Source organism: Strongylocentrotus purpuratus, unplaced genomic scaffold, assembly GCF_000002235.5.
Source record: "Strongylocentrotus purpuratus isolate Spur 01 unplaced genomic scaffold, Spur_5.0 spur5_contig_836, whole genome shotgun sequence".
Lineage (NCBI taxonomy): Eukaryota > Metazoa > Echinodermata > Echinoidea > Camarodonta > Strongylocentrotidae > Strongylocentrotus > Strongylocentrotus purpuratus.
This window is the reverse complement of record NW_022145542.1, coordinates 164,473-189,963: the sequence shown is the minus strand read 5'-3', so window position 1 is coordinate 189,963 and position 25,491 is coordinate 164,473. Positions and strand designations below refer to the sequence as shown.

The window sequence follows — 25,491 nt, the reverse complement described above, 5'->3', positions numbered from 1 at the left end:
GAAGAAAATGTCGCTCGGTTCTGACTCAAATGGGATCTAGTTTCGAGGAATTTGCTAGCATTACGTGGCCTGAAACACTAACTGAAGACCCCTCTTCATCCCGTAGTAAATCCTTTAAAATTCCTTTATTCGTTGAAACAGGTAGCACAATTAGTCCTGAGGATAGCACAAGCACATCAGAGAACACAGTTATAGCATGTGATAATTTGAAATCTAAGTCAGCTCAGACGCAAACTATGGTTGAACGTCGAACGCAAACGACACCACCTCCACTCCGCGAGCAAACCAAGCCTCGTTCAAAATCATTCTCCGACGCAGCTGTGGGGCCTGGTAACGAAAGCCCAGAATCCAACTCTTCTTCCCCTTCTAAGTCTGTCCATACAACTAGCATTGGCGTAGGTACAAGCCCTGAGATGTCACCCACCTCCTCCACTCATTCTACAGACACTGATTTCAGCTTCAGAAGACCGTTTGCGTTTGAGGAAATCAAGCACACCATGGCATCCAATGCATCATCCAGCGGATCTTCCAGTCCAGAACCTAGTGGAGCAGCTAGGAGAAACCCGAGAGCATCAAGGAAAGATACAGGATCACAAAGTACTACTCAGGACACGATTGCTGCCATGAAACACAGCGGACAGTTTTCGGGAAAGGACTATCTAAAGGTAAGGATCAGCCCTCGAGACCGACAAAATCTCGCGGACTTTCTCATATTATTCTAGAAATCTTAATAACGTTTACATTCACACAATTTGTTATGTTTGCTTATGAACAGAAGAGCAGTTTCGCTTTGTTCATGGTAAAGATAAGCATACACCCTTTAACAAGATTTGAAGGAGAAGGACACGATTACGATGATTAATGAAAAACATACGTTTTTAAATGTTACCCTCAGTCATATATATACATATATATATTTTAAAAAAGCAATATTTAATATCCGCACCATTTAAGGCGTTTATCTTAATTAACATTTTGTTTGGTTCTTGTTCATCCTTGTTTCTCCTTGTGACAGGCATCTTCAAGTGATGCTGAAAGCTGTGATAGTGAGAGTAGCACACCAGCCAAAGTTCGTCGGCGTCTCCCTACAGTTCCGCTGAATGTCCAGCCAGTCACTGTCTCTATCAAACCTGACCTCAGTACAACCATTGATGAGATTCTACGAGATCCTGAAAGAAGTATCGAGGTCAAGAAAGTTAAAGAACTACTGGCTAGAAAGGCGGCAGAACTAGAGAAGGAGAGACGCGAAGCTCTTCTAAAATTGAGAAAACTTTCTTCAGATTCAAAAAGGCTTGAGGAAGGAAAGGAGAGGCTCTCTCGCAGGTATAACAAACACCACAAGGTTCGTGTAGCTGGGGTGAATGAAGGTAGCCTTTCCGATTCAGACGTCACCATTACAAGTGAAGACAAGGAAACAGAAGAATTGGCTGCTTTACTTCACCCACTATACGGCATGTATAACCCATTCCCGACGGGTAAACTCTCCATCAGTTCAGATCGTATTCACGAGATAGAAACAAGTGATCTGCCGTCTTCAATCATGGTGTCTCCTGGAGATCAAATAAGATTATCGAAATCTGAAGAGGACATTTTAAGAGAAATTGAAAAGCAGATCTCAGAAGCCACCGGTACGGACTATAAAGCATACAATACTTCTCAGATAGAAAATGAGGTTCGATCGAGGTACAGCGACAACAAAGATGACAACCGATTTAAGAAGGATAACAAACGTAGAACTCCATTGCAAGAAAAATTTACGACCTCAGAAATTCCTGATTATGGTTTAAAAACTGTTCGTCATAAGATGAAAGAGGAGCTGAAGCAGGTGACGGCCCATCGTAGAGCGCAATTAGATAATTCCCCACCATCTCCATCCCAGCCGCCCTCTGAAATCCAAACAAGTGTTGTCAGCCCAGAGAGGCAAGAAGGCGAGCAGAGGGAAGGAACAAACGGAAGTAAGTCATCATCGACTGTTAAGACAGGAAAGTCTGGTAGCGGACTACCTGTCCGAGGATCACAACAAGCTTCACCTCAGAGGAGGAAAGCACGATGGCAGCCAACGGACTCCGTCGCTCCTGCTTTCTCACCCATCAAGGAAGACGTGGACTCGGAATTTGACTTTCTACACCAGAATGTGTCTGATCGACGTGCAGGAGGCATGAGCGATAAAAGGTCGCTCTCCTATGACTCCTCATCGAAAACGAAAAGGGGGTCTTCTAACCACTCTCGGGGTAAAGAATCGTCCAATGCTACGTCGGTAAGTCATGAGATCAATTTATTTTATGAAACTGACATTACACATATTGTCATCAATATCTAAATCATTGTTTCTTTATTTATGCTACCTTGAACTAATGTTCGAAGAAGGTTATTTCATTATTTAATTAAGTAGTTAAGGAAGACATAACACGGAAATGCCTTGATTATGACAAGGTCTGCAAATTAACAAGGCATAGCACGTTAAAACAGGCATCAATGTTTACTTGCATTTACATTTGCTTTGCATTTACAATTATCGGTGTTTTTCTTTATTCTATGTTTAGGATGATGTGGAGCGCCTGAGCAAGGAGGGTGAACTTATAGAGAGAAAGATTCGGGAGCAGAGCGAGAAACAATTCCGTCAAGAGCTGGATAGAAGACGACGTCAGATGGAGGAATCAGCGAGGAAACTAGAGGAGCTCAAAACCAGAAGACAATCGGACTGGAGTTCGAGTGGGTCAACGACCAGCGACCCCATCATATCAGCAAGTCATAGTCTCGAGACGCTCAAGGCAGCATACGAGGCGGACTCCTCGGCGAATGAATCAGTGCGCTACGAGGGACAAGAACCAGTCACCTACCCTCGTGCCAAGCTCAAGCGTGGATCACCGTTTCATTATTCATCGCCTCAACTGACTGATCGTGAACGAGGAATCCGTCGAGATCAGCAGGGTCTTATTCTACCGATCACCGACGGCCATAGAGAACGAGATGGTGGAGTCAGCGACAGCTTGAGCGATTCAGGAATCCCGTCACGACAAGGGAGTATCAACAGAGGAGAGAGACCGCAGAGACCGAGGATGATGTCTAGAGAGAGTAGTCTTGATAGTACCAACAGCGAGATGCGGCTCTTCTCGGATCAAGATGAAAATGTCTTATATGACGACACAGTCACTCCGGTGAGTAACAAAGAGATTGAGGAACAGAAACATTAGTCCTTGAAAAGATAAACCAGACAAGACTTCGTATAAATATATTGTGCAATGTCGTTGCATAAATCGGAAAATGCCATACATCAAGAACATTTAAACTGTATTTGTATGATCTCTTCCCGATTCAAGATTGAATGATATTAAAAGTTAGATTCAAACCTTAGCCAATAGAAAGCAAGTGAATAGATACATCTTAAAAAGAAGGAATTTCCAAAACCACACTCCCCCAAAAAGAAAATCATTAAAGGGATTAAGAAGGGATTTCATAATGATATCACTTAAAAACAGATGTTTACATGGATTTGGTATTGTTTTTAATGCAGGAGAAAGCAATTGAGTTTCGTCGTCCAGAGCCTCCTTTACCACGCGTCCATGACAACCATCGGGCTCGTTCTCAAGATCGTGATACCCATCGTACCCATCCTCATGATCGTGACTCCAATCGTGCCCGTTCCAATGACAGGGATACACGTAGGGGTACGACTGATGAAGAATGGGATTCATCTGAAGGTGGACAATCAGCCATACCACCACAGACCAGTCGTTCGTCTCGTCAAAGTCGTCCCTTGGACGTTCCTCTCGATCAGAGGGTGAAACGACATCCTGAAGGTACAACTGGTTGATCTATGATATGTTTACAGACCACTAATCCTTTTAGAAATGTAATCAATAATGTTTAAAGAATATACTTTTCTTAATATTGACCGCTAACATGTCTAACTCTGCGCATTTGTCAAAACTTGCTTTGAAAACTTGCATTTTTCAATACTTGCATTTTTTAGGACTTGCAATAATGTTAACAGTGTCATTAACGTGTTTAGTATTATGATGATGATGGTGATGATGATGATAATGACGATGATGATGATGGCGATCGGCAATGCTTACTCTTCTTGACAGATTATTACTACAGTGATCAAGAAATCCGGGTGAAGGCTACTGAGTGGTCAAGGCGAGCTGAAGACAGTGATGACAACGAAGTCGAGCGTCGACTACGTGCCCAGTATCACGACGAACAGTTCCAATATCCTCATGGACCACAACCACCACGCGGAGGTGTAAGTCAAACATTCGTCACTTCTAGGTTGTAATATTGTGGAAGTTACACTGGATGAGAGAAAAAAAGAAGTGTGAATTTTATTGGTTCTCATCTTTAGTTTGCTTGGTTATAATCTGATGTAAGCCAATACAGGATAACAATATCCCTAATTTGTATTATTTATCAAGTCGACCTGCTGGTGATGAAACAACAAAAATTCTAGACCCCCGAAATTGCTACGATTTGTCATTTCGTCATCCTTTTGTGGTCTCTTCAAAATTAAGTCGGCTTCACGTGACAAATGAAAGTTTCTTTCTAACCGTTAATAGTCGGCTTGAAATAATCTTTGCTTCTTTCCAATATCTTAAAGCACTTGTTATGAATGTTCCAGCTTCTGTTCAATCTTTTATCTGCCATTACGATTTTAATTTCTTTGTTCAAATATCGGCATGGTTTTTGGATTTCAATACGTAGGAGCCTTCTCCGCAAGCTAGTGTTGGTCGGAAGTACCGCCTTGAGAGAGACCCTCGTGACCGGACTAACCGCGGTAATGGACTTGGTATGAGAGTGGTAGGCGGTAAACGGATGCCGGGTAGTGATCAGCTGGTTGCCTATGTAGCGGAAATTCATCGTGGTGGAGTAGCAGAGAAAACAGAGGGTAGGAAAAGAATTGATACCGATGAGATTGCGATCATACTCCAACAGTACACATAAATGAACATGATCATTTCGATTCCCTCCTGAAAAAGCTGGGGATTCTTAGAACATGATGATAAATACAGTAAGCCATTCGAACTAGAAGGCGAAAATCCCAAAAGTGGAGGATGTGTTTTCGACGCCAAAACAAATTAAAGTTATTTGATTATTCACGTATATTTACGGTTTTCACTCATTTATGTATAAGCAATTTAAGTAAACAGAATAAAATAATCCAGTACGTTAGATCTTCAGGGAGATGTTATTATTCATTAAAGTAATGTGACATAACTCTACTCAGAAAGTTCCTCAAAAATGTATTTAAGATCAAACTATATACCCGTTTCGTCTCGTTTCATTATTCTTGTCAATATTTTAGGTCTACGAGAAGGGGATCAGGTGTTGGATTGGTGTGGCATCTCACTGACAGGGCGTACCTATGAAGAGGTTCAACGCATCGTGAAATCGTCGGAGAAGCAAACTGAAGTGCTATTAAAATGGTAATTCATGTTTTAATTTTTAAATTTAAGTGTTTGCTGTAAGTATGTATTTTGATTGCCATGGCAGTAATGAAAAAATACATCCTAATATTCCTAATGAATGCACGGAACTCCGTCTGCATTCATTTTTATTCAAATACATAAATATACTTAAAAAATAATATTCTACAATTTTCTTTCATTTATTTTCTCAGCGGTCCAAATTTGCTTGATTCACCGAGACCACGCGCTCGACTGCCTAACGGAGAACCACCACCACCACCGCCACCTCCACCTCCCCCTATACCACCAGGTGGATATAGGAGGGGTGAATATGGTAACTAACCAACTGCCTCTGTCAGTTATCTATGTATTCACAGTAACGTTATGTGTGATAAACGAATGCAATACAAGAATCAGTAGGAAAGCGAGCCAACTATAGACTAAATAGAGAAGGAATTAGTGTAAAACTGTTCAACAATTGAAGATTGTGTGCTACAAAATTAATGTCGGGAACTAAGATATGAAACAGTGTCCTTTTGTATCGAATCATTTTATAAGGAGGAGGAGTAGATCCTAGGATGCTGACTGAGAGACTAGAAGGCATCACTTATCCATCTTACGGTCCTAGCTCGGTCTCGCCTTCAGATAGCAGCTACTCATCACATGTAAGTGCCCGTGCTCCCAACGTTACCATGGTTATTAGGATGTCAGGTATATATGTCCAACCAATTATCATCACAATGAAAGTGAGCGAATACCAATGACTAGCTAAGTCGAATTTCTCAAACAGTGGTGGATGATAATACTGATAATAAAAATATGCAGGGTAGCCTCATCAGTATTCATACTGTTTTCCCTGAGGGCCCTGCAATCATATCACTACCACGGGCCGGCTTATGCCGAGCTACCATGAAAAGGCGCTCAAGCCTTCGAGGATTTTTCTCCTATCGGGCATGGTACCCATTTACCTAACCTGGGTCGGAGTGTGGCAAATTCAGATTAATATCTTTCCAAAATACATTAGTGCCGCATTGTTGTTATTTCTGTTGTTGTTAGTTCCTAACATTCTCCGTGTCCACTGTTAAAGTGAAATAAGAGTTAGAGGGATGACGAATCACACATCTATCATCCAGACTGATTCCATTCTTTAATCAATGAAAATGTACCTTTAAACATACATTCATGACTACTTTGTATAGGTTTACCCAACTTCGTAATCATACTTACACTAGACAAACTCAAAGGCAATCGTGCGTTCGACACATATTTACATGTAATTACGAACGCGTCATGCACTTTTGAATCTATGCGCTAGGTACATGTATATCTTCCACTGATGTGATGAAATAAATAATTTAGAATAAAGATATTGAGAAGCTGATGGTATAATGTCTTCTTTATTTCGTTTGCGTGATATAGAGAAGAGGGAGAGGAAGGAAAGTCACTGGAGAGATCCAAGTAAGTAAACATTGCCCGACATATTCATACGCTATTTTCTAGTTGAAAACTGGATGCAAATGTTAGAATGTATTATAGGCACTGGCTTACAAATCATTAAAACACTGTAAGATGGGAAACCAACGCCATGTTATGTCGATGGCTGTAATGTCATTTTAACGTTGAGGCGATAAACTGTCTATATGACAGCCTTATTTGGTCTTTATTTGGTCTCTGAAAAAACGCAATTAATTAGTTGTACCAACAAGCAGGGATGTTGACGAGAATTACATCGTAAGTTTTAATCAGTATCTGTACTTTTGTATGCTTTTTATATTTCTAAAATGACACTTTGGTAATATTTTCCACAGCTTCAAGTTGCCTACGACAACCATCGCACAGAGCTATTGGTTGGTATTTTAAGAGGGCGTGGCTTGACAGCTCGAGATTCGACCAATCTAGCCGACCCTTACGTCAGTGTGTGCCTACTACCCTCAAGGGGGTAAGTTTATCGAAAACCCGGATCGAAAGAAAGAAAGAACAACGGAGGGGAAATATAGGAAAAGAGATTAAGAGAAACATACTTCTCCAGCAACTGATTATTAATGATTTATTTTCTTTGTTTATCTTATATTTTCATTTGAATCTATTTATTTTCTTCTGCATTTCATATGAATATACACAATTTTCGGTAACATAACAAACATACCTGTAAACAATAACTAAAAACAAATATTTTCTGACAATGAATCATAAATAAGCATACTGTATATACATAACAATTATTATAGAAGAAGAAGAAAAAAAGATGAATTGGCAAAGTATCATATTTCGTCAAACTTTATTTTAAAGAATTGTAGGAAGGACCGTTATTGTAAATGTATTGAAAATATGACAGCCCCAAACGAATGCTATGAAACAGATGAGCAATTTATTAAGCAGAATGGACAAATAATGAGAAACATATGTGAATTATAAGGATGATGATGATGTGTGTTGATGATTAAAATGTAAGTTACAGAATTAAACACAAAAACAATGTTAGATAATACACTTCATGTCAGCTTCCATATCCCAAGATTTCGGTCGTTACCCAATGAAACATACACAACTGATTCGACATGTATGTTCTTTTTTTAATAATCAAAGCAGTCCAGAAGACAGACAAAGATCTCGTTACGTGCCTAGAACACTCACGCCAGAATGGAATCAATCTATCATATTCCGTAACCTAAGACACAGTCAGATTAGATCCAGAACCATCGAGGTCAATGTATGGGACTACGACAGAAGTTCAACTAGTGAATTTATGGGACAGGTGAGTCACTTATAATCATGAAATAAAAATAGAAAAAATACATCTTTAGTACTTAATTTTCATATCATCCCCTCAAAGTAATTTTTAATGTAATCATCAAAGGGACATTATGAACTTAATAGTGGTGGAGGTTATTTTACCACATAACTAAGAAAGCAATAAATGCTTGTTAGTAAGCAAGTAGAAGACCAACGGCTTTAAGTCCTCTCCGAGGGACCTGGTAATGAGAATTAATGCCTTACCAATTAAAGGGCACTAGCACATCGACTTGGTTTCGAACCCGGGTCACCGGATTACGAGACCACTGCTCTACCGACTGAGCTATCGCGCCTCCTCGAGACAAAATGTTTTGATCCTTTCTGTAGTTGTTAGAATGTGTGAAAGAAATATTGGACGGAGTGGGAGGGGTTGAGATTAAATGGGGTGATACTTCCTTCCATAAGCCAAAGTACGGCTTTAACTTTAACTGATCAATGATCGTTTTGATACCAATATCTTGCTAGGTAATCTTGGATCTCTCTGACGAGCGTCTACTGACAAACCGTCCTCGTTGGTACCGATTGCTGGATGTACCAATGCAAGGTGGCCAGGTACCAGGGAACTCCACTGTGATGACACCGCCATCATCTTCACCAGGGAGTAGACAAGGGGGTAGAAGAGCTCATCATGATCAAAGGTTTGCAAAATAAGCGAAACGAACTAGAAAAACAATAATTTGTCGGTACTCTATATAAATGTATAAACCGGCATCTGATGCATCACGTTGCATGAAACTCATGATTATGACAATATTTAATAATTGAATTTGAGAAATTAGTAAATGAAAGTGAATCACTTTCAAAGAAAATAGATATATAATGTTTGGCAACGTCGTAAGTATCTACTACGATTGTTACTTATCTTTGCTCATCTTACGTTTAGGCAGACGTAATTATTATTAAAAATGGTTGTTTCAGTTTTCCTATTTCAATTTGTTTGCATTTTTCAACTATTTGGCCCCTTTAACAGCCCCAATTTGGTCATTTACCCCAAAAGGTCTTCTGATAGCAGAGGGGAACCACGATCAAGAAGGTCGAGTGCTGATCGTAATACCTTTGATCCAAGAGGCGGCGGCGGCGGTGGAAACCACATGGGCGGACGGACCGGTAGTCGAGGAGACGTTAGCAATGGTGATCGGGGACGAGATGTGAGAGGCGGTAGTGGCAACGGGTATGATAGACCCCCTCGTTACTCAGGCCACCACCACCATCACCCCGAGTCAGATTCACCTAGCTCAAGATCGTCCGGCTATGAGTACGATACCGATCGGTCATCGCAGAGTGACCGTTCGATTTCGTCAACGCAAGGTACCGTTGATTGAAAGAAGACCTCACCATTCCTAAATCATCAATAGACGATCATCACTTTTGCTTGCCTTTTTTTATCAATAGAATTTAGCACGTTTTTGCTACCCATAAGCATTTAGATTTCTTTTGAATTATTTTGATTTATGATTTATTTGAGTTTGTTTTGTTGGTGAAACATGCTGTGAGTGTGAATCGAAGAAGTTCAGTAGAATCATTTCACTTCGCTTAAGAGCTTCACTTGCACACGGTCACAGATCACATTGTGATAATTGATCGTCCTAACATTTGACCAAGCTTCACCAATGTACATTTATATTATTTCAAAACATGAAAAGTCGAAGTTAACGGCTCCAGACCCGTATGAAAGAAAACCCTGTTCGTCAAAAAGCGGAGAAATGACATTGCACTGTCTAATAATCATCTTTAGTTGTTCGGCTGTTTTGAAATTGCTTTAGTTTGGATAGTCCCTATAGATCCGTGCTGAACGCATGGCTTTCCCTTGAACATATAACATTAATTTAACCCAACTCTCTGATAACTATGCCCCTTTCCCCCTCCACTTGCTGCAGCATGACGGTCGACCAAACAGACAACTAAATTCGGGAAAGGTAGGGAAAGAAGAAGGTTTAGACGCCACTAATTTTATTCGTGCATCCGTATAACCCCTTGTCCCACGTATAATCTCCTTCCTCAGTTTATATAAGTTAGATTTATCTGTTTATTTCATGACTTATGTTCACTTGACATATTTACGTTTATTATCATTTCATTGAATGGTACCTGTTTCCCTTGTATTCTAACTCCATTTATCCCATGTCATCATAGAGAAGACGCCATGCTACCATCATGCAGCGCTAGTCATCATGTCTGTCTGTTATCATTATTTCTGCTATATTCGTAGTACATGTTTTCAAATACTATGTTCTTCTTCTTTTATATACAGATACAATGTTTGTCTTTAAATTCATTTAAAAAAAAATCATCCAGTACTGCAAGTTTATTTCTGGAATAGTAATATCTGCCAAATTCCAGTTTGGAACCATATTCATTAAACTCACATAAAAATATGATATTATCAATATAAAATTTCGGCTATATCATATTTAAGGTTTATTGACTCGATCTCTTTCTATGCATATAATTTTTAAGTAAGCATATATCAATATCTTCTCTATTATCGTAGCATGCCTGTGTAATATAATTGTACCGTTTTTGTATATGCTTGTAAACTAACACTTAACATTATTAGTATCGAAGGTGTTTGAAAACAACGACGCTGTCAAAATCTGTTCCTATGAAAGGGGAAAAGGCCAATAAAATGGCTTCGCATGGATGTATCTTCAAATATATTTTTTTTAAAGGAACAAAAGTAAAGGAAACATGATTTTGTTAGGATGTCCCTGGTCTAGAATTGATTTTGAGTTGAGCTGGCATATGGAACGAATTAAGTGGGACACTCTGTCTCAATCCGAACATTTAAATAGCCATTTTCAGGCATCGTATAAGATTTCCTGGTACTGTTGCTTTGTGTATGTATGCTATTGTACTCTAAGTTAGCTAGTAATGTATTATAATCTAATCTTGAATCTTTCCATCATGTTATCTTCTTCACAGAGCACCATCGAACTAAAAAACTTGACACCAATCAACCTCAAACTAGATCCCACGTTCATTTCAGTCGTACACATGAGAACGACAGATATAAACGAGGTAAACATCAGATCATATTTGTCAAGCAACGAAGCGCGTATCGTTTAAAATGAGTATTTGAAAAAAATGTAAAGGCTGATGCTTAATAATAGTTATTATACGTAGATGAATATTATCAGCATATACCAGATTTTGCAACGGTGTTATATCTATTAAAAAAACATATAAAAGACTAAAGTACGACAGTTGTGGTGAAATCGGAAAATATTGATTGATAGAATCAACTGACCTTGGGTTCCAAGAAACCAATCTCCTGCATGACAAACAACGTAGAATAACTTTCAGCTAGTTTTTCTTTAAATGTAACACAGTTGGCAAATAAAGTGTTGTAATTGTATCAAATACTCATGTTTTGCCACAGAAATCGAGAAAAGAAATAGGATCGTTTTGAATGTAACTCTTTTTTGACCTTTGACCACCACTCTTCTTCTGTAGATATGAACTCCTTACCAGAAACAATCCCAGAAGCCCCTAGTGTAGAGACCCTGCCCCCAACCACTACAGTGAGTACCTCAGTCAAGATAACCGTCACAGCTAAACCAATGTGTAGTCTAGCAGGACAGAGAACCAGTAGCATGCAGTCGGTTGTCAATGGAAACGGAAGGGTAGGTCCTCTTCGAGTGTGTCATTTTTTGGTATATTTTTACTCTTTTAATATTGCACTGTTTCCTCGAAAATAAATTTATTGTTTATTGCTTTACTCTAAGTGCCATTTAAAGGTTGGGTATGATTATGAAATACTTCTCATAAGCCCACTAAAGTTATTTAATTAAAAAACTATAATATTTTAAAATGTTTTAATATCATTACTGTCATAATGTATTGAATGTCGATCGTATAGAATGATTTTTATTTCATTTACCTAAACTCGAGATTAGTACGATGGACTTAGAGAAGCTCTGATGCTTTTGATTTTCTGAGTATGATACATTTAAAAAGCCCCAGCTATGTTAACAGCTATATATAATTTTCTGTAATTTTCGTCAATTCTTTCAAATCACAAGATGGAAGTAGGCCTATCTGATACTTGTTTTATTGTTCCATTATTCTGTTGACGCCATCAATTTGATTAAGGATAAAATGTTACAATAATTAGTGTAACATGCGGCAAACAACATAATAAATTCGATGACAATTTGTTTCCCTTTAGGTTGTCACATCCCTATCAGATAGTAACGGTATTGCAACGAAGACCTCCTTTGAGCAGCGTCCTGTAATACGAGTAGATGAATGTACCGAGGGGAAGGGTGAGAGAGAGCCAGAGCGACAGCAAGCTAGCAGTAGGGTTCCTCCTCTTTCCATCTTTAACTATACAAGCACAGATCCAGCATTAAGAGCACAAGGTACGACATGCTCCTTGTTGATTAGATCTTGTCCTATAATGTTGATTGAAAATAAAAATGTACAGGAAAAGGATCGAAATATCCGCTCAAAAAAACGGTAATGTTCTTGGTGCGGCCAGCTCACTGTCTTTGCCTATAAACTGACTTAGACGGACTCCGGTCCGAGACTGAGTCACTTATTTCGGATGGTGATGTTAAATGTCGGTCCCTAGATTTGAATAATCCTACCTGATTGATACACGTTTGTACTAACCCAATTAACCACTAAGCAATTGTAAAGAATTTGGAACTTCAAGCCTCTTACTGTCTATTCTAATTTAAATAGCGCTTCAAATAAAGCAAGCCTATTTATTTCTTCTCAGTCCGAATAGTTAGAAAATACGTTTACGTCTTAATAATATTACATAGAGAAGAACATCTCGGATATATTAAAGAGAAAGGGAGAATTGACATACGAGCCTTCAATTAGGGGTTGAGTATCACAATAAGGCTACATACATTTCATATGTTGTCTTCCCTCTTTTAAAAACCTTTATTCAAGCTTTGGAGCAGTAGACGTAAAACCAGTGGTGTATTATATGCCTTAAGATTTCTTCTCACTGGCGTGTCTTTATAATTATCTAACCTTTCTTTTCCTCGTTTCCAGGGAGCCAGCTGTCTAAATCAGGACCGATACCAAGCCAAGAGCAGACAGGGACGAACCATCGTGAAGCTATCATCCATGGTGATCCAGGGCAAACCAATAGGTACAAATATGCCTGAATTCATTATCAAAGCTGCTTGAGGTGTTGTATTTTGTTATTGTTGATTTTGAAGTATTTGATTGATTAATAGTTGCGTTGCGTTGCGTTTGAACGAACTCGTCTCCAAACTTTACTGTAATAGTATATGCAATCCAGATTAATTGAAAATTATCTTCATCTCTTTAGGCAAGAGGCCATGTAGTCAGTCAATATATGGTTTTAAAAAAACACCCAACCCCCCAAAAAAAATTGCAACAAAAAGTTTTTCAACGGTTTCTTTTAGTATTCTACCTCAGAAATAACATATAAAAAGTACACAAAGGTTCAAAAAGCTGTTATTTTTCAAGATGGCATCCAAGATGGCCGCCGATAACTAACAATGTCCATAAATCACTCATTATCCATCCTAGATACATAATTTTGGTGTCTACCCCATGGTTTGGGGGTCAGAAAAGCCATTTAGACAAGTTAGAATGTTTTTAGATGGTCAAGGAAACCCCAAAATCCAAGATGGCCGCCGTTACCTAAAAAATAGCCATAAATAGCCCATTGATGCCATATTGAATTTTGTTGTTTCCTGAACCACTGCTTAACGTTCTAACTTATCCTGATAGATTCTATGACCCCGATAACCATTGCACAGACACCCCAATTATGTCTCTCGGATGGATAGTAAGTGACTTATGGCCATTTTATGTTATGGTAGCTATTTTGGACGCCATCATAAATTTGAGGTTTCCAGGACCGTCACAAACCGTCCTTACTTGTCTCAATGGATTTTCTGACCCCCAAAACTAAGGGATAGACACCAACATTATGTCTCTATGATAGATGATAAGTGATTTATGGTCATTTTTAGGTATCGGCGGCCATCTTGGACGCCATCTTGAAAATAAAAGCTTTCTGAACCTTCGATTTTCGTATACTTTTAATATGTTATTCCTGACGTCGAATACTACTAGAAACCGTTGAAAAACCCTTTGTTGCAACTTTTCGGGCGTCAAACCAAATCCTGACTGGAATAATGTGAGGCCTATGGTAACTATATGGCATACCAGAAATATTAGCGTGATTCTTGCAGTTTAGTTTTATCTTTGTTTTTTGCATTGTATTAAATTTGCATTGCCTATTTTTTTTATCGTCACAGTCTAAAGCTAACTCCGATCAAGAATGGTACGTCATCAACACACTATCGATCTACGGGTAATCTAGAGATGACACGATCACTTCCATCTAGTAGCAAAAGAGCAGGTAAACAAAACATCTAGATGAAATTTGCAGTCTTTAATATTATATTTTAAAAAAAAATCCAATGACACATAACTACATACGACGAATAATATTGAAAAAGAAAGACAAACGATAATTATGGAATCGTCTCTTTGGATTAATAAGGTTAATTAACCCACCTTGTTCACATTTTCAACTTTCAATTTTCGCTTCAAAAACGTGTGTAGTCTATTCGATGTTATCAGTATAGATTCACTGATTTTCAATTTCAGAATCGGTGGCTGAAATAGGAAACACAGATAGTCCTGATATTGCCGAGAAGAATCTACAAAATCACAAGAAGACGTCAGAAGTAGACAGGTAAGTAAAAATAAATTAAACGCCCGAATGGTCTTTTTTTTTCTCACAGGACAGCAACTAGCGATTTAAGAAAGATAGACGTACCACAAATGTTGTTTTTCCCCCTATATAGCTCCATCTCTTTTTCTTTCTTTCCGCTTTCTTTCTTTCTTTCTTTCTTTTTTTTTTCTTTCTTTCTTTCTTTCTTTCTTTCTTCCTGTTCTCTTTTACTCTTCTAGTTTTCCGGTTGTATAATATTTTCTTTGTTTCAGCCCTTATTTGACATGCACTGACGAGACTTGGAATCATATTACCGTTACGAGAAAGTGATACTTGATATGAAAATTTACATGGATATAAACTTATTCATATCTTACCTCAGATATTCACCATGGATAGAGAAGCAGAAGACGCCACCTCCACACCAGGCACTGATAGAGAGTGTCTCAGAACTACCCATGAAGAGTCAAATGAAAGCAACGCTGGTGACGAGGTTGGCACGAGGTGATCTCGGGCCAGGTCAAGTGGTCGATCCAGAAATGCCTAGTAAGTCGGGTTTTTTTTAAACTTTATAAAATCACAGTACCTCGGGTATCAACAATCTAATCCAATCCAGGAATTTATAAAGCGCCAATATCTAGTTGCCTAATCAAAGGCGCTGATGAGACTGAAAAACTACAAAAAATGTCTGTTCATGATTATTAAATGGGAAAGACAAAAAAGCAGTGACTAATTGTAATCAATCTGAAATAGGTGTGTCTTTAGTTGAGTTCTGAAAGTGGATAAACAATCGAATCGAATGATAATAATAATAATAATTATTATAATAATGATAATGATGATAATAATACTACTATTGTATATTTTTGTAGTGCACATATCCACTAGGCAAGATACTCAAGGTATTCCAATATTACCCGGCTCTGCGAGGCTACCTTCCTGGGTAGAGACTAGAGAGTGAAACATTGAAAACACTGTCTCGGGCCCTCGGCCTAAAGCTTCCAACAAAGAAATTTTTTTTCTTCTTCAAAGATGTTACCATAAGTAGCAAGTGCGGATTAACTCTCAGTAATAATGATTTAAGTTCATCATTAATGAACGAATTCGGCAAAAATTACGAATTATTGAAATCACAAGGTTGGGTAATAGTCGTGGAAACCTAAAATGCTAGTTCTTATTAGACATTATACCTTATTGTAAGTTGTATTGCTTTGATAGACAGATGATAGTTAATATTAGAATTAAGATCATATGAATTTAATATCTCCATGCAGATACTGTTGTCTCACCTCCCTCTATAACTTTCTTTTTCGTTTCAATTTCAGGACAAGTCGATCTCATACTCCTAAGAGGTAAGTGGACAGCTGTATTTTATCTTTAATAATGGTTATCATCTTAATTATATTCATTTTAAGCAATCGTCGTGACAACAACGCCTAAAGCATCTAACATTCACGGATAATGATAAGGTTCATAGAACCAGTTACCTAAACCGGTCGTTGATTAACAGCCTGTAGATCGATGTGTAAACCTGTCATGGTCTCTGTTTTCATCAGCTCGAGATTGCCAAATAGCCCGCTATTTCTGATTTGAGAAATAATCCCGAAGTTACAAATCACGTCGTGATCAGCTCGAGACTCGACCTCGAAACTTGAAACTCGAGCTCGAGAAATTAGCTCGAGATATTTTGCTCAGCGTTCGCGCATAGTGCGAGTCTTCGGGCTAGTGAAGTGAAGACGCATCGGACAAATAGCGGGATATTTTGCAAACTAGCCAAAGATATCTTCGGATGATTATCACGACCAAATATCCCGCTAATTGCAAGTTCAGGCTGACGCGGACGCAAAATAACTGGATAATTTTCGATCGGGATAGTTAAAATAGCTGGATATTTGGCAATCTCGAGCTGATACTATAGCTAACTAATTTCCCACCTTTGATGAAATGTTAGTAACAAAATGTTACAATTTACCATGTTTTCTTTTTTCAGGAGAATACGAGATATCGGGCGAGATGAAGATAGGATTCCGTCGTGAGCTGAAGACAGAAGGACAGAACCTCTACGTCCAGATCTTTCAATGCAGAAAGATAAGACATAAAGGCAAACCCATGGATCATCCTGGTAGGTTGACCAGAATCAAACAAGAACTATAGAGGAAGTTTGTTGAATGGTTGCTAAATTGATCATTGCTTGACGTTAAGAGTGTAGAACACAAGGGCAACATTTTGTGGGCATTTTCTCAAAAACGAAGTCGGGGAAAACAGAGCTATACAATTTTTGTTCATCTCATCAAATTCATTTATCACACTCTGTGAATTCCACGAGAGCTGTCGATGATGTACAGTCACAATATAATTGATAATCTGTATAACTACACTCTTATTTCCACGGAGTCAAATTTCACTCTAAATGGCGTCAGCTGGGAGTCAACTCTATTCCTAGTTAAAGTGACACGGATTCCGAATCAATTTGACTCGGATTGTGTGGCATCAGCTGAGAATTGACTCAATTCAGAGTCAAGATGACTCCTTTTCCGTGTCACTTTAACTAGGAATAGAGTTGACTCCCAGCTGACGCCATTCAGAGTGAAATTTGACTCCGTGGAAATAAGAGTGTAGTTAAATCGGCTTACCCGGTGGTCGCGTAACACGTTCTTTCGTGAAACGAAAGCGGAAGATGTCACGACCTATCGTAGATTTGCCGTAGGTTTTTCATGTGAATAAAGGAGCTTGTTTTCTCAAAGGTCGGGTAACGCGACCCCAACTCAATGCAGTGGCCCTAAGATTCGAAGTAAGACGTTGCTAACATAACTTTACGATTGTTTCTATTTCTATCACCGCCTGTCTAGATCTGTACGTGAAGGCATACGTGGTGATGGGAGAGAGGAAGATTACAAAGAAGAAAACTCGAGTTTGTCGGCAGGAAAAAGATCCTACCTTCAATGAGGTCTTCGTCTACCATACTGATGTGAAGGGAATCGCTATCGAGGTGGGTATTACATTTTAGTGTAAGATGATGAGGATGATGATGACAGTGGTAGGATTGATGTGGGTAATCAAGGTATTGATTATGTTCAAGATGATGAAAAACGTACTTTCATGACGAATTGGTAATTATTCAACTGATTTAACTGTAACATTCTCACCGGAGTAAAAAATACTTGTGCATGTGAATGTTTGTCGTTATACCACTGCAAGTTTGATGTCAAACGGCGTAAAGCGTTGAATTATTGAAAGGAAAGTCCTCAGTTTTTGTAAATTTAATGGATAATTGGTTTCTTTAAATTCAGAATGACACTTTACATGAATGACCGGAATTTAATGTAGTAATTATGAAAAGTAGATCTTCTTTACAGATCTTCTTTACAGATCTTCTTTACAGTGTTTTCTAAACACATCATTTATGATGATATTCTGATTGAAATAAGGGATTATGATCTTCTATTTTCTTCTGCGTATCCCTGCAGGTATCTTTGTGGGCTGCTGGAGGTCGCTTCGGTCGGAATACCTTGATCGGGGAGGCGTTAATCTGGTTGGACGATCTCAAGCTAGATCAGAGTGAGGTAGTTGGCTGGTACAAGCTTCTCTTATCAACCTCGGCACCCAGCTAGCAACTACAGAACGCAGGCGGTATGTTAGCCGTCTGCTGCCCGAGCCTTTTCACCCAGTGCTTGTTTCTTTTGCTCTATTGGTGATTTCGTTTGCGGCAGCCGATTGCAATATACTGCATTTCATTTGTGTTCATTATTTGGGCATTTTGCATGTTTATTTGATTCGTAACATTTTCAACTTTACAGTTCGGAAATTTGGTATTAAATTTATATTTATCTTCATAAAAAGGTAATGTTCGTTCAAAGATTGATAGCAACCAATAAATGATATCACATCAAATTGTGCTAAACATGATAATGATAGTACATGACTTTTGGCATGTTCTAAAATCCAAGTGTGCTCTGGTTAACTGTAATATTTGTCCAGTAACCAAGCCGTGTTACGTTAGGCACCTACTTTTTCAAAATTACTGAGGATAGGTGGTATAATAAGGTGTCCGGTCGCGAGCTCAAATTAGGCCATATAATTCATCTCATTCTTGTCAGTTTGTTACATTTCGACCTTCATCAAAGTCATAACCATAAAGCACCTTTTACTAATGTTATCATCATCATTATTGTTGTGTTAGTTCTACCTCACTTTGGAACTGCTTCTTTCAAGAAAGAATTAATCAGCCCGTTTTGCAAGATTAAAAATCAGAACACTGTTTTACAACTTGTCACCTGCCTTTGCTTACAAAACGATTAACCTTGTTCCTTTATCAAACTGATTCCCCCAAAACAATCCTAGTTATATATGAATAAAAATGCATGAAATTTTGATATCTCAATGAACAGTGACACGAGGAGGCGTGACCTATTGACTTTATAGAAAATGTATGTTTTTCCATATTTGTATTTCGCTGTACGTCAGTTAGCATGATTAAACATTTCTGACAGTCAAAACGTAAGTTGAATGAAAATGCATATATTCATTGTTTTTTACAAGATGATTCTATGAGGTCAGTCGATATAGCTGACAATTGTTTTGTGTATGTTTATTTCAAATGTTCAAATTACACTTCAAGTCCATGTATATGAGAACATATTTTGGTACTTTTTACACATCAACCGGTCTTCTAAGCTCTTTAAGTTTTGTGAGTGACATGATTAAACATTTAGATGTAAAGTGGAGAGAGTTTTGCAATGTTAGATTTAAGAACATGGTGTACGTTACAATGCTTCTTTCGAACTTAAGTCGTCAAGATGTCTTTTTTCCCTTCTTTTTCGTCTGTTTTAAAAAAAGGATTAAAAAAAGGATGGTATATTCAAGCTATTTTTCTGTCTTTCGACAGACAGTATCAAACTGTAGCAGTTACTGCCATCTTGTATTGGAAACAGAAAATCTAGATTTCTTAACACCGCGTATCTAAAATAAAATAAATCTTATTATATTTGTCATATTGCCATCATACCGATGTGCCTATTTTAGTATTATTGCTATTAACAGCATGCAATCAGTCAGTAAAATAAAAACGAAATGAATGAGTTTATTTGCATATATAAATTATGTACCACCATATACCTCTGCGTCATCGTTGTTGTTTTCTTTTTTTATCTTGTCCTCTTTTCCTTTCCAATTTCGTTTTCTCAGATTTACATTATTGTATGATGATCATGATGCATGGCTGCTTGAATAGCGCCTCTGCTTGTGGGCTCTTATAGTGCTCGAATCGAAACAAATTGAATGATGTGTCTTTGATTAGGACAAATTGTATCCATCACTTTAGATGATGATGAAATTGTATTTTGTTTTATTTTCTGTGCATTTTCACGCTTCCTGTCCTTCCTCTCATGATATTCAGTAAACAATATTCATTTCTTTTTATTTTCGCCTGGTGGCAATATCTTCTCAGTGTGGTGTAAGAAGTGCAGGAAATTAGGAAAACATGCATTATCATGACTATAGGCCTACTACATCGTCGTGTTGTGAGTTTCTGTCAAGTTGATAGTACAGTCACACTATGATAATTGTAATTTTGTTGTTTGATATTGTGCAATTGTATTCTAGATAATGTTTAAGTTCTTGTCTGGTTCACAATATGAACAATGACGGCGTTACAAATGATGGAGAAATGTTACGATTAAAGAAGATTATAACTTCGTCTGCCTATGTAGATCACTAAGTGTATTGAACTTGATAGAAAAACAAAGCTCATACCACCTCCATAATATTGTATTTTTCTGTGTTTATTGCTTGTAACGTGTTTTCTAGAAAAGTGATAAAATGGATTTAGATATTAATGTGGAGATGAGGAACAGTGTTTTTTTTAGTCAATCGAGTTGTTATATACGGTTTCCTGAATTTCTAATGATTGGTTCAATTTTGTTATTTTGCAATATAATATAATGTGAGCATTGTGCTGGAATACGTGTTAAGACTTTGTTCTTTCGGCAAGCAAATATTCGGAAAAAAATCTTAATAAGATGGTGCTCTTTCCCGAATTTATTTGTCTGGAGTCGAAATTTATCTTTGAAATCAAATATGAGAACAGATATACATGATCGATGTCACATAGATAAATATTTATTGTACCATTGTTCAAATATATATATATATAACTATATAAATATATATTATTCAGATCTATAAAATTCTGTCACGGTCATTGTATGGCTGTAAACTAGATAGGTATTGTTATGTAACATGATTATATTATGTAAATCTTTCATGACTGTGATTGTACACATTGTGAATGCTATAAACTCTTGTAGATATTGTGATATTCTACCATATGTAAGCTATACCCTTTGTACTTTGATCAATGCAAAAAAAAAAGGAAACCTAACGGAGAAAACGCTGTTTATTTGTCATCATTTTTCTACTTTGCATTCAGTGGCGTAGCATGGACCCAAGCACTGAAGCTAGGGGCACTGGAATCATGGAGAGGGATAATAATATGAGCCATGTGTATGAAGTGGAAAGTACGCGTATATACCTTATTATTAATAAATATCTTAATCTTATAAATATTTCAAAGAAAGTGACTCAGAAAGATATGACTTTGAAATTCAAAAGTATCAAAAGACCATTGCAACGAAATGATATAAGCAGTATCGTGTTTCATTCGTTTAAAGGCACACCGTTTGATATCCAAATGGCGTGACGAAAAATAAAACTCTTACCAGTAGGATAAGTAAGTATTGAATACAGACATTGTATATAGAGAGAAATCTAACTATTAAAACATAATCTACATTATGATATCCCCTTTACTCCAAACATCAATATAATCCATTTGAACATAAAACACAATTATTCACAATATCCATATTATGAGAAGACAATGCTATTAATAACATAATTGATTGTATTTCTCTTTGAGTGTTGAACAAAGACTGGCACCATCAAGTACAACTGCCATCTGAACGAAATCCGTTATAATTTTTTTTAACCGTTCCGGACAATAACATCCATCTCAAATAATCTTGCCATTTAGAGGGAGGAATAGAGCGAGGGGTGAGATGGAAAGAAGAGGTGGAGTAGGAGAGGGAGGGTGTGAGGGTGAAGGAGTGGAGAGGGGAGAAACATATAGAGAGGCAGAGAAACGGAGAGTGAGAAAGAGAGAGAGAGAGAGAGAGAGAGAGAGAGAGAGAGAGAGAGATACAGAGGTAGAGATGAAAGGGGAGCGATACAAAGAACCCTTACCTTTAAACCGTAAAATGTGGATTCATATTCAAAATACGGACAGAAGCTTACCTTAAAACAGTCGGGGGAAGCCAAACGTTTAAAAACCATGATTACCACAATACGAAATTGATTATACAATAATACATGTTCATACTGGAAGTCGTATAGAACTTTTTTTGCCTCGATATCCCATTCTCATATATTTTTATCATCATTAAAAATATGAATGTGCGTGATAGTTTATAATAATCTAATAATAATAATAATAGTGGCTACTTGTATAGCGCACAGGTCCACCTTTTAGTGTTCATGGCGCTTAGAGAAAAGTACATGTAACAGACATAAGAAAGAAAAAAGAAAAAAAGAAAAACAAAATTCGAAATTCTCCTAGAAGTTGCCAAAAAACCTAATCAGGATGGAAATTGACGGTACCTTAATTAAAAGCTCATGGTCAAGTTAACTAGCTTTAAGCCCCTCTGCGCTACGTATAGCTACTTCCGCCCGGTATACAGCCAAGAATGGCTAAGCGGTACCGGTTGATCCCTCATGATGCCCTTGTTCTTACGTTAATTGAGAGCTGATTTGATGAGATAACCACCTGCCAGTGACCTTGCAGGAAGGTCCAATCCCTCCATTTAATTTTTTTTTATATTTATTGCGGTATAAAAAAACATTTTACATGGCAACCTTTCGGCTGAATTAAGTGCAATTTACATAAGTAATAACACAAGGATACAGCACAAAATACAATAGTATTAAAAAGTCTTTAAAAATAGTACATTCATAACAAACAATACACCTAAGATCAAAGAATATTGATGGTGGGATAACGGAAGTGTGTAATGGAGGTGGAAAAATAAATATTTTATGGTATGACTTAAACAAATTCATGGGAAAAATATAACAGTTGAATAAATTATGATCAGTGCTAAGAAAAATAATCTGTTTTGCATGCTTCGAAGTAAGCCTATTGTCATATGAGTGCAAGGTACATAATGGAAAACAAAATGGACATATAATTCACCTAAGACCATGCCAAACTAGTACAGAGGGGCTTTAAGAGTTATATTCTACTTTTTGATTCGAGTATAATCTCAATTTCAAATATTCACAATTTTTTGCCCCAATCAAGTCTTTCACTAGAAAATTACTTTCAGAAACAACAATTGGTTTGAATCCCAATATTACTTTTACAATTCCTCGCATCATAATACGTTTAAGAAGAAGTTGTTATTCGTTGCAACAATAATTATCTAAGGATGTTTGACTTCGGTCAGTTCTTTCGATCTTTCACTCCCTCCAGGCGCGGATCCAGGATTTCTTAGGGGGGGGGGGTGGCCCAAATTTGAAATTATGCGAGCAAAATATTGGTACGTAATGGTGACACCGGCAGTGGCGAAATGAGCAAAAACGTGTTTTGTCTTTTTTTTTGTGGGGGGGGGGATGCAAAGCCCCGCGGGGGATCAAGGGGTGGAGCCCCCAGAAGTTCAGGGGTTATAGGCATTTACTAACGGTCAGGTGAGCATAATGTTGTTACCTTATTTGTGACACTGGCAGGTCACGAATTGGCGTGGGATGCAGGGGGTAGAGCTCCAAGGAGCTCAGGGGTTTTATACATTAAATTGCCGTCAGATGAGCATATTTTGATACCTTATTTGTGACACTGGCAGGTCACGAATTGGCGTGGGGTCCAGGGGGCAGAGCCCCCGGAAGCTCAGGAGTTTGAGGCAATAAATTACGGTCAGATGAGCATATTTTGATACCTTATTTGTGACACTGGCAGGTCACTAATTGGCGTGAGGTCCAGGTGGCGGAGACCCCAGAAGCTCAGGGGTTTTAAGCATTGAATTACCGTCAGATGAGCATCCAGGTGCCCGCCTTAGGCCCCTTGGTGAAATCCAGGGGGCAGAGCTCCGGGAAGCTCAGGGGTTTTATGCATTTATTCACGGTCAGATGAGCAAATTTTGACACCTCATCATTTCTTTTTTTAGGAATTTGCCATTTTCCAACAAACGCATACAAAAGTATAATTTACTAAAGTTTGAGGAAATATTTCGGAAAATTATGTCATTTTAGCAACATTTGTAAATCACCGCCGGTATCGAATTAGAAATAAACCACGTTTGAATTATATTTGGGGGCATCTGTCTCCCCCCAAGCCCCCTCCCCCATCAATACGCCAGTGCCCCCCCCCGATCTTCACCTTGTTGGCGGGGAAATCGCAACTGATCCCCCTACCTTTCTTCTTCCTCTTTTTTTCTTTCCCTTTCTCTTCTCTTTCCCTTTCCCTTCCCTTCCTTCTCTCTGTTTTAAGTGTGATGGAGTGGGGGGGGGGGGGGGGGCAAGGGCAACTTGTTGGCGTGAAAATTACAACTGATATCCCCCTTCTTTTCTTTTCTTCTTCCTCTTTTTTCCTTCCCTTTATCTCCTCTTTTCCTTTTTTCTTTCCCTTTCCTTCCTTCTCTCTTATTTTTTGACGGGGGGGGGGGGGGGGGGGGGGGTAGGTAACAGTTGGGAGGCAAGGTCCCCCCCCCCCCCGATCTCCTTCTTTTCCCCTTTTCCTTTTTTTCTTCCTCTTCTTTCTTTCCCTTTCTCTCCTCTTTCCCTTTCCCTTCTCTCTTTCTCTCTCTTTTTTGCGGGGGCAGGGCCCGCTGGCCCCTCTCCCTCTCTCTCTCCCTCTCTTTCTCTCTCTCCCTCTCTCACTCTCTCTCTCTCTCCCCTCTCTCTCTCTGTCTATCTGTCAGTCTCCATGTCTCTCTCTCTCTCTCTCTCTCTCTACCCCCCTCTGTCTGCCTGTCTGCCTATCTGTAATAATGTCTCCATCTCCCTTTCTGTCGCTCTCTCTCTCTCTCTCTCTCCCACACCCCCCCCCCTCCGTTTTTCTCCCCTCTCTCTCTTTGCAATTGCGTCTCTATATATCTTGCCCAGTATTTTTCTTTCCCCACTCTCTCTGGCATTGCTCGTCTCTATCATTGCACCTCTTATTGCACCTCTTCCTTACTGACTAGCGCAACTAGCTACCGTCAATCGTCAGATACACCCGATTAAAAAAAAAAACATTTACCTATCCCTGTGACTGCCCTCCCCTAAGCAGCCGCGATAGTATTAAGCTAGGAGACCACCATCCGCCCCTCATCATGATCCACTTCTCAACATAATGTTTATGCCAACTCTTATGACTACTTTCAAATATTACCGGTATAGTTATCCGCTTGAAGGTGCCCGTGCACCTCCCCCTGACCAGAGAATGTATCCAAAATGTTGTAAAATGTACTCAAAACTAAGTAAGCTATTTTCCAACACAGGTCCATGTTCCTTTAAATAAAAAAAACGAATACGGGTAAAAATTAATGAGCACTACATTCTCCACTTCCATTTTGACCCCCAAAATTTGAA

At 38.4% G+C, this 25,491-nt stretch overlaps 1 protein-coding gene across 2 annotated transcripts; it reads left to right on the top strand.

Annotated features, from left to right (window-relative positions):
* Positions 1-1,538: 1,538 nt before the first annotated feature.
* LOC100888552 (regulating synaptic membrane exocytosis protein 1) lies at positions 1,539-18,768 on the top strand. 2 transcript variants are annotated; one of them, XM_030985433.1, is made up of 24 exons: positions 1,539-2,257; positions 2,544-3,158; positions 3,515-3,800; positions 4,092-4,249; positions 4,705-4,888; positions 5,306-5,426; positions 5,621-5,742; positions 5,967-6,073; positions 6,828-6,866; positions 7,217-7,347; positions 7,998-8,163; positions 8,667-8,839; positions 9,199-9,509; positions 11,124-11,219; positions 11,655-11,824; positions 12,370-12,562; positions 13,209-13,308; positions 14,453-14,556; positions 14,808-14,895; positions 15,257-15,420; positions 16,200-16,226; positions 16,865-16,996; positions 17,724-17,863; positions 18,342-18,768. In XM_030985433.1, exons 1-24 carry the CDS (start codon positions 1,541-1,543, stop codon positions 18,483-18,485), a joined length of 4,488 nt encoding a protein of 1,495 aa, XP_030841293.1. In that variant the 5' UTR covers positions 1,539-1,540; the 3' UTR covers positions 18,486-18,768. The 2 variants fall into 2 exon arrangements, with proteins under 2 accessions (XP_030841293.1, XP_030841285.1); XM_030985425.1 differs by having other exon boundaries at positions 7,995-8,163.
* The last annotated feature ends 6,723 nt before the right edge of the window (positions 18,769-25,491 follow it).

What these genes read in the sequence shown, in the direction of transcription:
- LOC100888552 (XM_030985425.1), top strand. Translation starts at nt 1,541, where the DNA reads ATGGTGTCTCCTGGAGATCAAATAAGATTATCGAAATCTGAAGAGGAC. An exon ending in ATAGCAGCTACTCATCACAT is followed by an intron (nt 6,074 to 6,827) that starts GTAAGTGCCCGT and finishes TGCGTGATATAG; the next exon opens with AGAAGAGGGAGAGGAAGGAA. An exon ending in TCCAGCATTAAGAGCACAAG is followed by an intron (nt 12,563 to 13,208) that starts GTACGACATGCT and finishes CCTCGTTTCCAG; the next exon opens with GGAGCCAGCTGTCTAAATCA.